This window comes from Hyperoodon ampullatus (assembly GCF_949752795.1).
Source record: "Hyperoodon ampullatus genome assembly, chromosome: 18".
NCBI classification, from domain to species: domain Eukaryota; kingdom Metazoa; phylum Chordata; class Mammalia; order Artiodactyla; family Ziphiidae; genus Hyperoodon; species Hyperoodon ampullatus.
In genome coordinates, this window is record NC_136931.1 from 42,137,359 (window position 1) to 42,150,500 (window position 13,142).

Sequence of the window (13,142 nt, forward strand, 5' to 3'; positions counted from 1 at the left end):
ATTCTATAAAACAGCCCTAAAGGGCTCCTTCCTACCCTTTGCCAATCAATACCAGCCCTTTCCTAGATCGCCACTACCCTGATTTCTACCACTGTAGTTTAGTTTTGCCTTTTTTTTTTTTTTTTTTTTTCTTTTTTTGCGGTACGCGGGCCTCTCACTGTTGCGGCCTCTCCCGTTGCGGAGCACAGGCTCTGGATGCGCAGGCCCCACGGCCATGGCTCACGGGCCCAGCCGCTCTGCAGCATGTGGGATCCTCCCGGACCGGGGCACGAACCCGCGTCCCCTGCATCGGCAGGCGGACTCCCAACCACTGCGCCACCAGGGAAGCCCCTCACACTTACTTTTTTTGCACCTTACTTTTTTCACTCAATATATCTTGGAAATCCTTCCACATCAGGACATGAAGACCTGCCTTCTTCCCTTTAAGTGTGATAAACCACTTCACTGCATGCATAATTTATTTAACCATCCCCTATTGATGGTTGTCTGGGTTGTCCTCACTGTTTCCCTACTGAAAGCAAAGCTGCAATGGATAAATGTAAGCATATACCCTTTTGCACTAGCATAAATGTCTAGAAGTGGACTAGCTGAACAGAAGAGACTGGGCATCTTTCACTGTAGCAGATGTTGCTGCATTGCCCATCATGGAGGTTGGATAGAACAATTGACTTTCCCACCAGCGAGGGTGTGGATTTTATGAAGCATTGAGGGGTAATGGCCAAAAATGTGGGGCATCTCGGGCAGCTCAGCAAGTAATTAAAAATGGAATATCAGGGCTTCCCTGGTGGCGAGTGGTTGAGAGTCCACCAGCCGATGCAGGGGACACAGGTTCGTGCCCCAGACCAGGAAGATCCCACATGCCGCAGAGTAGCTGGGCCCGTGAGCCATGGCCGATGAGCCTGCCCATCCGAAGCCCGTGCTCTGCGACGGGAGAGGCCACAACAGTGAGAGGCCCGGGTACCGCAAAAAAAAAAAAAAAAAAAAAAAAAAAAGGCATATCACCCATCTTCGCCTTTTGGAACTTTCCTCAGTCACACTCCTCAGCCAGAGAGTGTCCCCTGGCCCTCTCTCACACCATGAGCTACGCCTTTTTCTCTCTCCAGCTTGCTTGCTCCTGGCCCCTAAAATTCTTGTTCTTGACTTAAATGCAGCAGGTGAAGAGTTCTTTGCCAGCCAAGCCCCAAACGCTGACATTTTAATGCCAAAATGGTGCTCCAAGATGTGTTATCCAACAAGATGGTTCTCACCAGAGATGACCTCTGCCCTCTGCCCTCTGCCCTCTGCTCTGGGTAAGCTGTTCTCGCTCCTCAGGGATAAACCTGTGTTTGCAGGTCTGCCTCCTGCTTGACTGTGAGCTCCTCAAGGGCAGAAACAGTGCCTCATTCATCAGGGCATCCGCTGCTCGAGGTGGCAAAACGAGCGTCTAGGAACTGTTCGTTGAATGAATGAATGACGCAGATGGAACCTTGTCAAACCAGTGTTGTCAGAGGCCTCTTAGCTTTACTCTCTTTGAGAAGGTAGGTGTGTCTAAATCACTGTGAAGACTATATTGAGATGAAAGCATTTATTTCCTCCACCTGAAGCATTTCTCAAAGGGCAGCATTTCTTTTCGTCTTTCTTGTTTTCCCCCTTTGGCCTAGTCAGAGCCTCATGGAGACATCTATGATGAGAAACAGGCACAATAATGCCCACAAACACGAAAAGGATGTGCAGACTTGGAATGACAAACACGGGGCAAACTTAGACAAAGAACAGCATAAATATTGATACTGCAGAGGGAGGGATGGGAAGCCACTGCAGTTCCAGTTCCATGATTTAGCAGAGGGTAGATGTGGTCGTGGTTTCAAATCCAATACTTTAGCAACCCCAGATCCAAAAATTTTGAGAGATATTCTTTTGAAATCATAGTTTCTGAACATTCCAGGTGTCTTCCTTTAAAACAAATCTTCGTAACCATTTGAACAGAAATCTTTCCCCAATGTCCCACATTTCCATGGCTTTGAGACAGCCTCAGGTGTGTAATTGATAAAGAAGGCAGCATGTAGAATCATGGAAACTTGACTAGTTCAAAGTCTGCCTGTTATAAGCAGGATGGCCTCTGTTTCCTTTTTTTCTTTATTTGTTTTCCCTACTTTCTGTTTTGAATATCTTCAAACAGACAGAAGAGTTGCGGGAAAAGTATGATGAACAGCTTAAATCAGGGCTCAGCAAACTCCAGCCTGCAGCTTGTTTTGGTACAACCCGTGAACTAAGAAGGGATTTTATATTTTTAAGTGGTTGAAAAAAACTCAGAAGAAGCTGTCACAACACATGAAAATGACAGGACAGTCAGACGCGTGTCCCTCAGTGACGTTTGCCGAGTGCTTGCGCACTATCTATGCCCTGTTCACTCAACAATGGCTGAGTTGAGTAGTTGCCACAGGGATCCTGGCTCCCAAAGCCCAGAATATGTACCATGTGACCCTTCTCTGACCCCTGACCTAAGGTCATCAACTGATACTATTTTGCCCCCTCTGTTTTCTCTCACTCTTGCTGAGACAAGAGTGACAGAAAGTATTGCATTAGTCTCAATACTTCACCCTTAGATGCTTTGGCATCTGTCTCACTTTCTCTAGCCCAAAGCTGGGAATCACAAGTCTAGCCTGGGGAAAGATAAGATGATGTGAAGTGTGTAGCACACACTGCTTGGCACTTAGACAGAACTTAAGAACCGATCCAGGACTTCCCTGGTGGCGCAGTGGTTAAGAATCCACCTGCCAGTGCAGGGGACATGGTTCGAACCCTGGTCCGGGAAGATCCCACATGTTGCGGAGCAACTAAGCCTGTGCGCCACAACTACTGAGCCTGCGCTCTAGAGCCCATGCGCCACAGCTACTGAGCCCACGTGCCACAACTACTGAAGTCCACGCGCCTAGAGCCCGTGCTCCACAACAAGAGAAGCCACCGCATTGAGAAGCCTGTGCACCGCCACAAAGAGTAGCCCCCCACTCGCAGCAACTAGAGAAAGCATGCGCACAGCAACGAAGACCCAATGCAGCCAAAAATAAATTAAAAAAAAAAAAAAAAGAACTGATCCAATAAAAATTCCTAGCATTTTCCACAGAGGTCATTGCCGTGACCCCTAACCTGAAAACCCTGAGACTGGCGCTTTCCTGAAAGCCTGGTTCCCAAAGTTTAGAAGCCAGCTTTCCCTCAGAAAGGGCTCCTTACCCGAGGAGCTGAAAAAGCCTCAGGGAGACTTCATTTTTTCCACAGCTTGTGGCTTGGCTGACTCAACCTCTGCCTTTCCCTGAGTCACGAGTTTTTCCTCTTATTTGGAGGAGCTCAGCCCTCCACCCACGGCTGGTCTCTGGTGGGAAGGGGTGGACAGCTAGAGGATCAGAGCTTGTGCTGCCCCCAGGGGGTTTCCCGGAGCTCCACCCACTTCCATAGAATATCAGCACTGAAAGGAAGGACAGATGAGGAGACTGAGGCCCCAATGGGCCCTGGACCAGCAGTGAGAAAAGGCTAGTTGGGGGGGGTCTCCTGACTCCAGGACCAACAGCTGTGTATCTTCTCTCTGGTTTTCCAGAATCATGAAAAGGCCTCCTTTTCCTGGACACCTGCTCTGTGCCAAGCACAGAGTCAGATGCCAGACAGCTGTTTACAGGGCTTTCCAGCTCCCTTTCTACAGCCACCTCACCCCAGGCAGGACCTGCCTTCCTGGAGAAGGCCCCTCTTGCTAGGGAGGTAGGGGATCTGGCACTGAGGCAGTCACAGAACATGGCCTACAAGGCTAAGCTCAAAGTCCCTCTCCATCTCCCCCACCCCGGGCAACAAGATGTGTACACTTGGGATGGCATTTCCCAGTGTCTCAGTGTCCCAACTGACCTTCCTTGTTTTAACTCAGCCTCTGGGATCTTGGGGTCTTGTCTCCCCCACCCTCTGTCTGGTGTATACCATCAGAACTCATAAACTCAAATGCTTATTCAACTGCAGGTACATAAATGTGTAAACAGGGGGTGAGAGGGAAACCACGGAGAATGGTGGGGACTGTGGTGAGTGGGAGAACACATGCCCCATCTAAAGGGGACAGCTCTGTGCGGAGATGGGGGACCAGCTCTTTCAAATCCTCTGATTTAAGAGAAGCTGAAACTCCTGAAATTTTTTTGTAATCTCTCAAGACGAAACGTTGGCAATGCATTTTATAAACGTTTAAATACATTTGTGAGGCTGTGGCTTATGTTGGGTGAGGGTAATAGCCATGAAGGTGGTGGAGGTGGGGATGCCATGGTGGGGGGATGTGGACTCTCCAGGGTCACAGCTGGTGGCCCTCTCACTTGCCTATCCACCCCTCCTCTTTCTCTTAGCCTCTCCCTGCTCTCTCCTCCCTTGCCCCAGCCCCTTGCCCTGAGGCGATGTGCCCATGTCCCGGCCCCACTCCACTCGGGCTGAGAAAGGCGGATCCCCAGTACCGGGCCCCACCTCACAGCCTCTGCCCACACCACCCAGGAGAGTGGGTCACCCCTGTTCAGCTCATGCCTCCCAGCACCAGCCCTTCAGGCCCCAGCCCTGGGCAGAGTCGGAGGTCTGGACCCAGGCACCTGGAGCTGGGTCAGCTCTTTCTCCCGCCGTTGTCTCTTGCCTTGGTCCTGGCCCAGCAGGCACTGCCCTGGACTGAGCCAGCCCCTCTTCACAGTACCCAGGTCTCCCCTATTTGGCAAGACAAACTCACCCCTGCGACAGACATTTACTAAATGCTGAACTCAGTTCTCAGCACTGGAGAGAGAGAGGAATAAACAAGATGCATACTGTCCAGCCCACGGGGCTCACAGCCTACCTAGGTGGGGAAGATAACCCATGAACATGTAAACAAGCGACCTAATCAGATGACTTCGGGTTGAGAGAAGTGCTTTGCAAAATAATAAAACGGAGTGAGGTAGATGAGGGTGATGGGGTGGGTCAGGAAGCCTCTGAGGAGGGGACAGTTTGAGTTGGATCTAAATGCCAAAAATGCAGCCATGGGAAGATCAGGAGGCAAAAAGGAAGTGCAAAGGCCCAGAGGTGAGAACAACCTTGGAGTTTTGAGGAACAGGAATAAGCTAGTGTGAAATGAAGTGTTGAGCGGAGGCCAGAGGGAGGTTGAGACAGCCCTCGAGGAGTGGTGATGCTGAGGCTTGGACTTTCATTTCATTTCAGTGTTGCTGGCCGGGGGGGGGGCGGCGGGGGTGGGGAGAAAGGGGACGAAACCTGCTGGTAATGTTGGAGCTGGGTGATGGGTACATGGAGTCCATTAAATTAGTCTCTTGCCTTCAATGTATGTTTGAAAGTTTTCACTATAAAAAGTTTAAAACATAAAACAGATAAAATACTGATTTTTCATATTATGATTATCAATCTCTCGATTTCTGAGAGTGGACTATGCCAGCCAGCAGCAGGAAATCCCGCCAGAGGCAGCAGAAGGCACAATAACGCCAAGGCCTCCCTCCCCCTTTCCTGGCTCACAGGCCCCAGTCCGGCGAGTTCAAAGTCTGCTGCCTGGCGAGAACAGCCAGCGTGCAGAGCGCGGCGTCGGAAAGGGAAACCGGGGCGCTTGAGACGGGGTACCCAACGCCGGGAGAGAGCTGCAAGCGAGCCCCGCCCACCCCTGGCTCGCAGCAGGGGCGCAACACAACGCACTCAAACTCTGGCCGCTCCGCCTGCGCACTTTTCCCGGGAACTTGGGGTTCTGGAGTTGGAGTCCAGGCTCCGCCCCCGCCGCGCGCCAGGGCTCCAATTGGCGGAGCTGCCGCGAGGGGCGTGTCGGGGAGAGTTGGAACGCGTCGGCTTGAGCGGTTGGGGTTAGCCCCAGCTGGCGAGAGAAACGGCGCGGACGAGTGCGGTCTGACACGGAGGCTGCTGGGCGGGGCGCGCGGGGCCCCGGCCGAGGAGGTAAGGGTCCCCGGCCGGGCTGCGGCGAGCAGAGCTGGCGGGCTTCCGGCCGGCCGGCCGCCTCCAAGCTCCCCTGGCCGCCTCGACTATATGGCCCCGGGGCTGGGGCGGGGCGGGCGCGCAGCCAGGACCGTCTCGGACTCTGGCCCGGAGCAGAGGCGCGGAGCAGGGCGCTTATTGCTGGCTGGTCGGGCTGGAGGCGGGGCGGGGGCTGCAGGGGCTCCAGGGATAGCGGGGTGACAACAGGTAAGGGGTCTCCGGGGTGAAAACAGGTTAGGGGTCTCCGGGGTCGAGGCAGGGTCCCCGGGGTATGCGCGACGTGAGAGCGGAAAAGGTCAGGAGGCTCCCGTGGGCGTTGAGCCCTGGGGCAGCAGGGATCTCAGCGCTCCCGCTGTCCGGAGATGGTTCAGGGTTTCCTGACTCACGCCGTCGTCGTTCCCAGTCTGCGGGGTGTGGAGAAGTGGGCTGAGATAGTTGCCCTAGCTATGGGGGGGAGGAGAGGGAGGGTGGAAGCGGCTCCCCCGTGACCTAGGTGCTCGCTGGCCTCTCTCATTTAGGAACCGCCTGGCCCCTGAAGCGTGTGAGTTTGTGACTTTTGGTGGGAGTTGTCAAAGGAAACAGGGCCGGGCTTAATCTCCCATTTCACAGAGGAAGTAACTGAGGCAGGCCCAGCCTGCAGTCACCTGGAATCTCCTTCCCTTTCTCTCTCCCTGAACACCTGAAGAGCTGTGCAGGGGGAGAGTTGTCATCAGCCCCTTTTGCAGGTGGGAAAATGGACGCTTTGAGTCACACTGAAACTGTTTTGTTTGTTTGTTTTTTAATAAATTTTATTTATTTATTTATTTTTGTCTGCATTGGGTTTTCGTTGCTGCATGCGGGCTTTCTGTAGTTGTGGCAAGCTGGCTTCTCATTGTGGTGGCTTCTGTTGTTGCAGAGCACGGGCTCTAGGCGCGCAGGCTTCAGTAGTTGTGGCTCACCGGCTCTAGAGGGCAGGCTTCAGTAGTTGTGGCGCACGGGCTTAGTTGCTCCGCGGCATGTGGGATCTTTCCAGACCAGGGCTCGAACCCGTATCCCTTGCATCGGCAGGCGGATTCTTAACCATTGCGCCACCAGGGAAGTCCCTGAATTATGCATTTGACAGCATGTGGTGGTATAGATCAGGGGTCTGCAAACTTTTTATGTAAAGCGCCAAATAGTAAATATTTTAGGCTTTGCAAGCCAGTCCCCATTGCATGTGGCTGTTTTCCAATAAATTGTATTTAGAAAAACTGGCAGTTGTTCAGACTTGATATAGATTTGCCACTCCTGGTGTAGATCATGTGTGACACCTCGACTGTCAAGCACAGAACCCTGGCCACCCAGTGACACTTAGGGCATGGCTCACTCACTGAGAGCACCTTTGGCCCAGCTCAGGTGGTGGGATCACCTGTGTTCAGGAAGGCCAGCCCAGGAGACTGCCCTCCTTCCAAAACCTGCAAGCAGGAGCAGGTCTGTTTACTTCCCTGTTCCCAGACGCTGGCCCTTCGGGAGTATCCACCTTCTGTCAGCATCTGGGGTACCACATGGGGGTCAGCACAGGCTGTCCTGAGGCAGGCGGCCCCAAAAGGAGTGGGCACAGGCTCAGCTCTCTCCTCCGCTGTTCTAAGGGAGGATGGTTCACTTCCCTAGTGAGAACAGTAAGAACAGAATTCCCCATCTGCTGGGAGGGGTGGGGGATGGGGAGGTGGGGATGCTGCCTCATCTACCAAGAAAATCTCCAGGGGACTTCCCTGGCGGTCCAGTGGTTAAAACTGTGCGCTTCCACTGCACGGGGTGAGGGTTCGATCCCTGGTGAGGGAAAGAAGTGAGGGGCGCGGTCAAAAAAAAGAAAAAATCTCCAGGCCATGTTATAGCAGGTGTGAAGTTCTGGTCGTGGCAGATCTGGTAGGCAGATGTGGGGGAGCCCCCCAGGAGGATGCTGTCTGCCCAGCCCCTCACCCCAGCTGGTACTCGCTGCAGGCCCACGGAGGAGGGGGCACAAGAGCCTTCCCACTACCCCAGTCAGTGTGTGGAGTCAGCACGGAGCCCAGACCCCTTTCATTGTCACCAGGTACTCCCCACCCTTCCTGCGCCATGTTTTGCTGCCAACAGGGCCTGGAGGGGGTCTGTAAACCACTGACTAGGGACAGAGCAGCGTGGGGCATCCTGGGGCCTCCTACAAGGGACGGGGAGACAGCGTTGTAGGCCTCCCCTGCCAAAGCTCTCCCCTCCCTGGGCGCTGTTCCTCACTTCCTCCATGGCGCCCACCTGGGTAGCATCTAGTCAGAGGTGGACCTGGGCAAGTCTGCCTCCAGCGCTCACCCACTGTGGGGGGCATCTGCTCTTCTCTCCACGTAAAGTCTGTCTGCTCAGTGCTGAATGTGTTAGGCCTCGGCGTGTGGCTGCAAGATTGGGTTTTCACCCAGTTCTGCTAGGTGGCTGCCAGGTGTATTGGAGGGAACAAGTGGCATTCCGTCCTCAGATGTTCATCCTGGCATGTCCTGCAGCCTGGGCCCTGCTGCTGTGCGGTCAGGGGAGGCCCAGCCTGGTGACCTGCTGCGAGGCCAGTAGAGCCCAGAGCTCTTGACCCAGACATTGTACTGCAATTCTTTTCTTTTTGAAGACCTTAAATTTAGAAAGAGAGAAAGAAAAAGCTCATGTTCCCACTTCCCAGAACTGACTGGTATTGGGATTGTATCACATTTGCTGCTGCCTTCTTTTAAATGAAAGAAATAAAATTTTCTTCTGATTTTGCTTTGTATCTATCTTTTTTAAAAAAACATCTTATCTATTTTTAAGCTTACAGTTCAGTAGTGTTAAGTATATTCCTATTGTTTTGAAATATCTCCAGAATTCTCTTCATCTTACAAAACCGAAACTCTATACCCATTAAATAACAACTCTCCTCCACCACCACAGCCCCCGCCCGACCCCGTTCTTCCTCCGCCTCCACCCCCAGCCCTGGTAACCACCTTGCTACTTTCTGTTTCTATGAATTTGACTACTATAGATACATCATATTAGTGGAATCATGCAGTATTTGTCTTTTGGGGACTTGCTTATTTCAGTTGGCATAATGTCTTCAGTGTCCATCCATGTCGTAGCAAGTGACAGGATTTCTTTTTAAGGCTGAATAATATTCCATTGTATGTCTATACCACCTTTTGTTTATCCATTCATCCATCAGTGGACACTTGGGATGCTTCCATTTCTTGGCTGTTGTGAATAATGCTGCTATGAACATGGGTGTGCAAATACCACTTGGAGATCCTGCTTTCAATTCTCCTGGATAAATAAACAGAAGTGGGTTGCTGAATCATATGGCAATTCTATTTTTAATGTTTAGAGGGACCTCCATACTGTTCTCCATAGTGGCTGCACCAGTTTACATTCCCACTAACAGTGCAGGAGGGTTCCAACTTTTCCATGTCCCTACCAACACTTACTTCCTGTTTTTTTGATAGCAGCCATCCTCATGGGTGCGAGGCTCCATCCTATCCATTTTTATTCACAGATATAGTTCTTGAACGCTTTTTAAATGTTGCGTAGCTTCTGCATACGTGGTGTCACACAGACCATTCTGCAGGTGGCTTTTTCCACTCAGCGTTTGGTGTCTGTTGTCGCTCCATGTTGGCCCACGTGGATCGGGTGGAGGCACTGTAAGCGCCAACAGTAGCCCATTGTGTGAGTGCGCCCAGCTCACCCTTTGTTCTGCCCTTTCCCCTCTGCCAGGCATCTCCATTGTCGCTGCTGTAGGTCCCAAAGTCCCTGCTCTTGGTGTCTCTCCCTCCTTTGCTACACTCTGAGCTCCTCCAGTGGAGTCCTCATTCAGCCCATCCCGGGGCCCAGCACCCAGCCCAGCGGTCCTGGGGGTGGCCTCTGGAATGTTACCAGACTGTCCACAGCAGGGACGCAGTGACTGGTCCTAGCAGGACAGCCCGGGGCTGTCACCCACCCATAATCAGCTGGGTTTGCAACATGCAGCCGAGATCAGCAGCCTAAAAATAGTGGTTCTTACATGAGGTGGTGTGGACAGCACTTCTCAGGATGGCTTGTGGTCTGAAAGGGGCACGGGGCGCGTGAGTCGGGGCCGAGCACCCCTGTTGTGTCCTGCATCCAGCCCCCGCGCTGGCCACACTTCAGCTTCCCACAGCTAGCCTGACTTACGGAACTGCAGTGTGGTGACCCAGAAACTCTGCGTGTGTGATCAGTTTGGCCAGGGGTGTGCTGTGTGTGCCTGTACACTTGTGCGCACATGGTGGTGGCAGCAGCAGCAGCGGCTGTGGGGTCAGCTGTCATCTACTTCCTCTTCAGATATAGGAGGTGCTGGCTCCTTCCTCCTGTGGTGGGCCCCAGGGAGCTTTGGTTCATTCATTCACTAGCCACTCATGAAGCACCTACTATGTGCTCGGCACTGTTCCAGGCATTGGGGATATAGCAGTGAACAAGAAAAGGCTCCTGCTGTGATGGAGCTTAGAAGTGGGTGAGGGAAATAGAAAACACTCAAGCAAAGGATGGATAGACAAGAAAATATCGGGTCCTGGTAAGTCCTGTGAAGAAAAAGCAAAATAGGGTAACATCCTACAGAAAAGGTTAGCAAACTTTTTCTGTAAAGAGTACATTTTAGGTTCTGTAACCATGTGGTCTCTGTCACAGCTCTCAGCTCTGTTATTGCAGCCGGAGAGCAGCACAGACAATCGTAAATGAAAGATGTGGCTGCGTTCCAATAAACCCTTATACAGGAAACCAGCTTTGACCCTCAGGCCATGGTTTGCTGACCCTGTCCTGGGTACGGGGAGAAGCTGCCTGAGCTGGGGTTGTCAGAGAGACGCCTTCTGAAAGGGAGATAGCCTTGCTGTCAATTCACTGGTGGAGTTGTGTGGTGAGAAGTGGGCAGGCTGGGGCCAAGTGTGAGAGAGAAAAATGATGGAGCTTGCTCGTGGGTTGAATGGGGGTACAGGAAATTGGAGATTCAAGGGGGAGTCCTAGATTTGGGGCTTCAACAACTAGGTGAATGGTGGTTTGTTTCTGGAAAAGAAGAGGAGCTGGTGGGAGGTCACGGGGGCAGCTCAGGGGAGAGCTGGGGCTGCAGGCTTGCCCTGGGGTCGGCGGTGTTTGGGTGTCCTCAAAGCTGTGAGTCTGGTGAGTCAAAGGGGATGGGTATGGCTAGAGCAGGGGGGGCCCAGGTGAGATCCGGGGCTACCACACGGAGCACTTGGCAGAGGAGGATAGAGGCCTCCTGGTCCATGGGGGAAGGCTCTGAGCAGCACCGTCTCCAGGGGTGCAAGCTCCGGGCTGCCTAGTTACTAACAGAGCCTCAGTTTCCTCCTATCAGGGGGGGACCTACCTGCTACGGTTGGTGTGAGGACTAAATGAGATAGTCATGCTTGACATGGAAGAAGCACTCAGCAGGGGTACCTGGGATGATGATGTGGTGACCACTGGGCTCATGGGCTGAGTGAGTGGGCTGCAGGGTCTACGATGCTTTGTCTTGGTAGATGGGGGGTGGGGGGTGGGGGGGTCACTGACAGGCTGGGGTTGCAGACACTCCATTGCCTGGCACTCCCCATCCTGGTGCACGCACCTGCACCCTTCCGCCCGGGGCAGGCCCGAAGTGCTGGGTAGTCAGTGCTCCTGGAAGCCCCTGAAGGGAGTTGGGGCTCAGTATCCTTGCCCCTTGGGTGGATGGTGTTGAGGCCTGTTCTACCCTGTTTTCCAAGGCTCCCCAGGGGCTTGAGCCCCCACTTCTCAATCACACATCTTTACTGCTGCCTTCCTATCCCGGGCTGGCTTCCACACGCCCCTCACTGGGTGGGGGGTTCCCCCTTCACCTCCCAGTAACTCCTTGTCTAAGGGTCGTTTTCTGGGGCAGCGAGTTTCCTTGGTTGAGTGGCCGTCTGGGCCTGCAGTGGGGTAATTAGTGGGTTGTCCGACGGATGGGTTGGTGAGCTGGGGGTTGGGGGGGTCCCGCCCCCGCTATGCCTGAGCAAGCTGACGCCTCCTCTGCTGCTCCTCCCACAGCCGAGTGGCCGAAGATGGTGGACTACCTGGCGAACACGGAGATCAACAGCCAGCGCATCGCGGCTGTTGAGAGCTGCTTCGGGGCATCGGGGCAGCCACTGGCCCTGCCGGGCCGAGTGCTGCTGGGCGAGGGCGTCCTGACCAAGGAGTGCCGCAAGAAGGCCAAACCGCGCATCTTCTTCCTCTTCAACGACATCCTGGTGTACGGCAGCATCGTGCTCAACAAGCGCAAGTACCGCAGCCAGCATATCATTCCGCTGGAGGAGGTGACGCTGGAGCTGCTGCCCGAGACCCTGCAGGCCAAGAACCGCTGGATGATCAAGACGGCCAAGAAGTCCTTCGTGGTGTCAGCCGCCTCCGCCACCGAGCGCCAGGAGTGGATCAGCCATATCGAGGAGTGTGTGCGGCGGCAGCTGCTGGCCACGGGCCTCCAGCCCAGCACGGAGCACGCGGCGCCCTGGATCCCCGACAAGGCCACGGACATCTGCATGCGCTGCACGCAGACGCGCTTCTCGGCGCTCACCCGACGCCACCACTGCCGCAAATGCGGCTTTGTGGTCTGTGCCGAGTGCTCCCGCGAGCGCTTCCTCCTGCCGCGCCTCTCGCCCAAGCCCCTGCGCGTCTGCAGCCTCTGCTTCCGCGAGCTGGCCGCCCAGAAGCGGCAGGAGGAGGCGGAGGAGCTGGGTACCGGGGCCGCCGGGCAGCCGGCCTACCTGGCCGGGGCCGTCTGCGGAGCGTCCAGTGGAGACGACGATGACTCAGACGAGGACAGGGAGGGCAGTGGGGATGGTGACTGGCCCAGCCGCGTGGAGTTCTACGCCTCGGGAGTCTCCTGGTCATCCTTCCACAGCTGACCCCGGGTCTGCAGACATGCGGGAGGGCTTCCCTAGTCACTTCGGCATCCAAGCGGATGCCATTGACCGGGCCCCTGAGAGGGCAGAGTTCCCCAAGCTGCCCGGCACCCTGCAGGGCCCTTCCCCATGGGACCCTACCCCACGGGGTGGTGGGCACAGTAGAAGTGGCTCTTTTTCTCTGAACCCCCAATGCCTCTTTTTGGATACTGGCGTCCTTCTAGTTCCACTTCAGGTAGTTACCTTTTCATTTAGCAAACCCGAAATACGTAGGCCTCTTGGGAACAAATGTCGTTTCTTGTTTCTCGGCCCTTTGAGCTGTTGATCCAGATGATCCCTTGA

The 13,142-nt window shown here is 54.2% G+C and overlaps 1 protein-coding gene across 1 annotated transcript; it reads left to right on the plus strand.

The window, feature by feature from the left end:
- Positions 1–11,963: 11,963 nt before the first annotated feature.
- PLEKHF1 (pleckstrin homology and FYVE domain containing 1) lies at positions 11,964–12,803 on the plus strand (the record flags this gene model as incomplete). The annotated part of the gene is made up of 1 exon (XM_079723987.1): positions 11,964–12,803. The coding sequence occupies one exon, from the start codon at positions 11,964–11,966 to the stop codon at positions 12,801–12,803; it is 840 nt and encodes a 279-aa protein (XP_079580113.1).
- Positions 12,804–13,142: the final 339 nt, after the last annotated feature.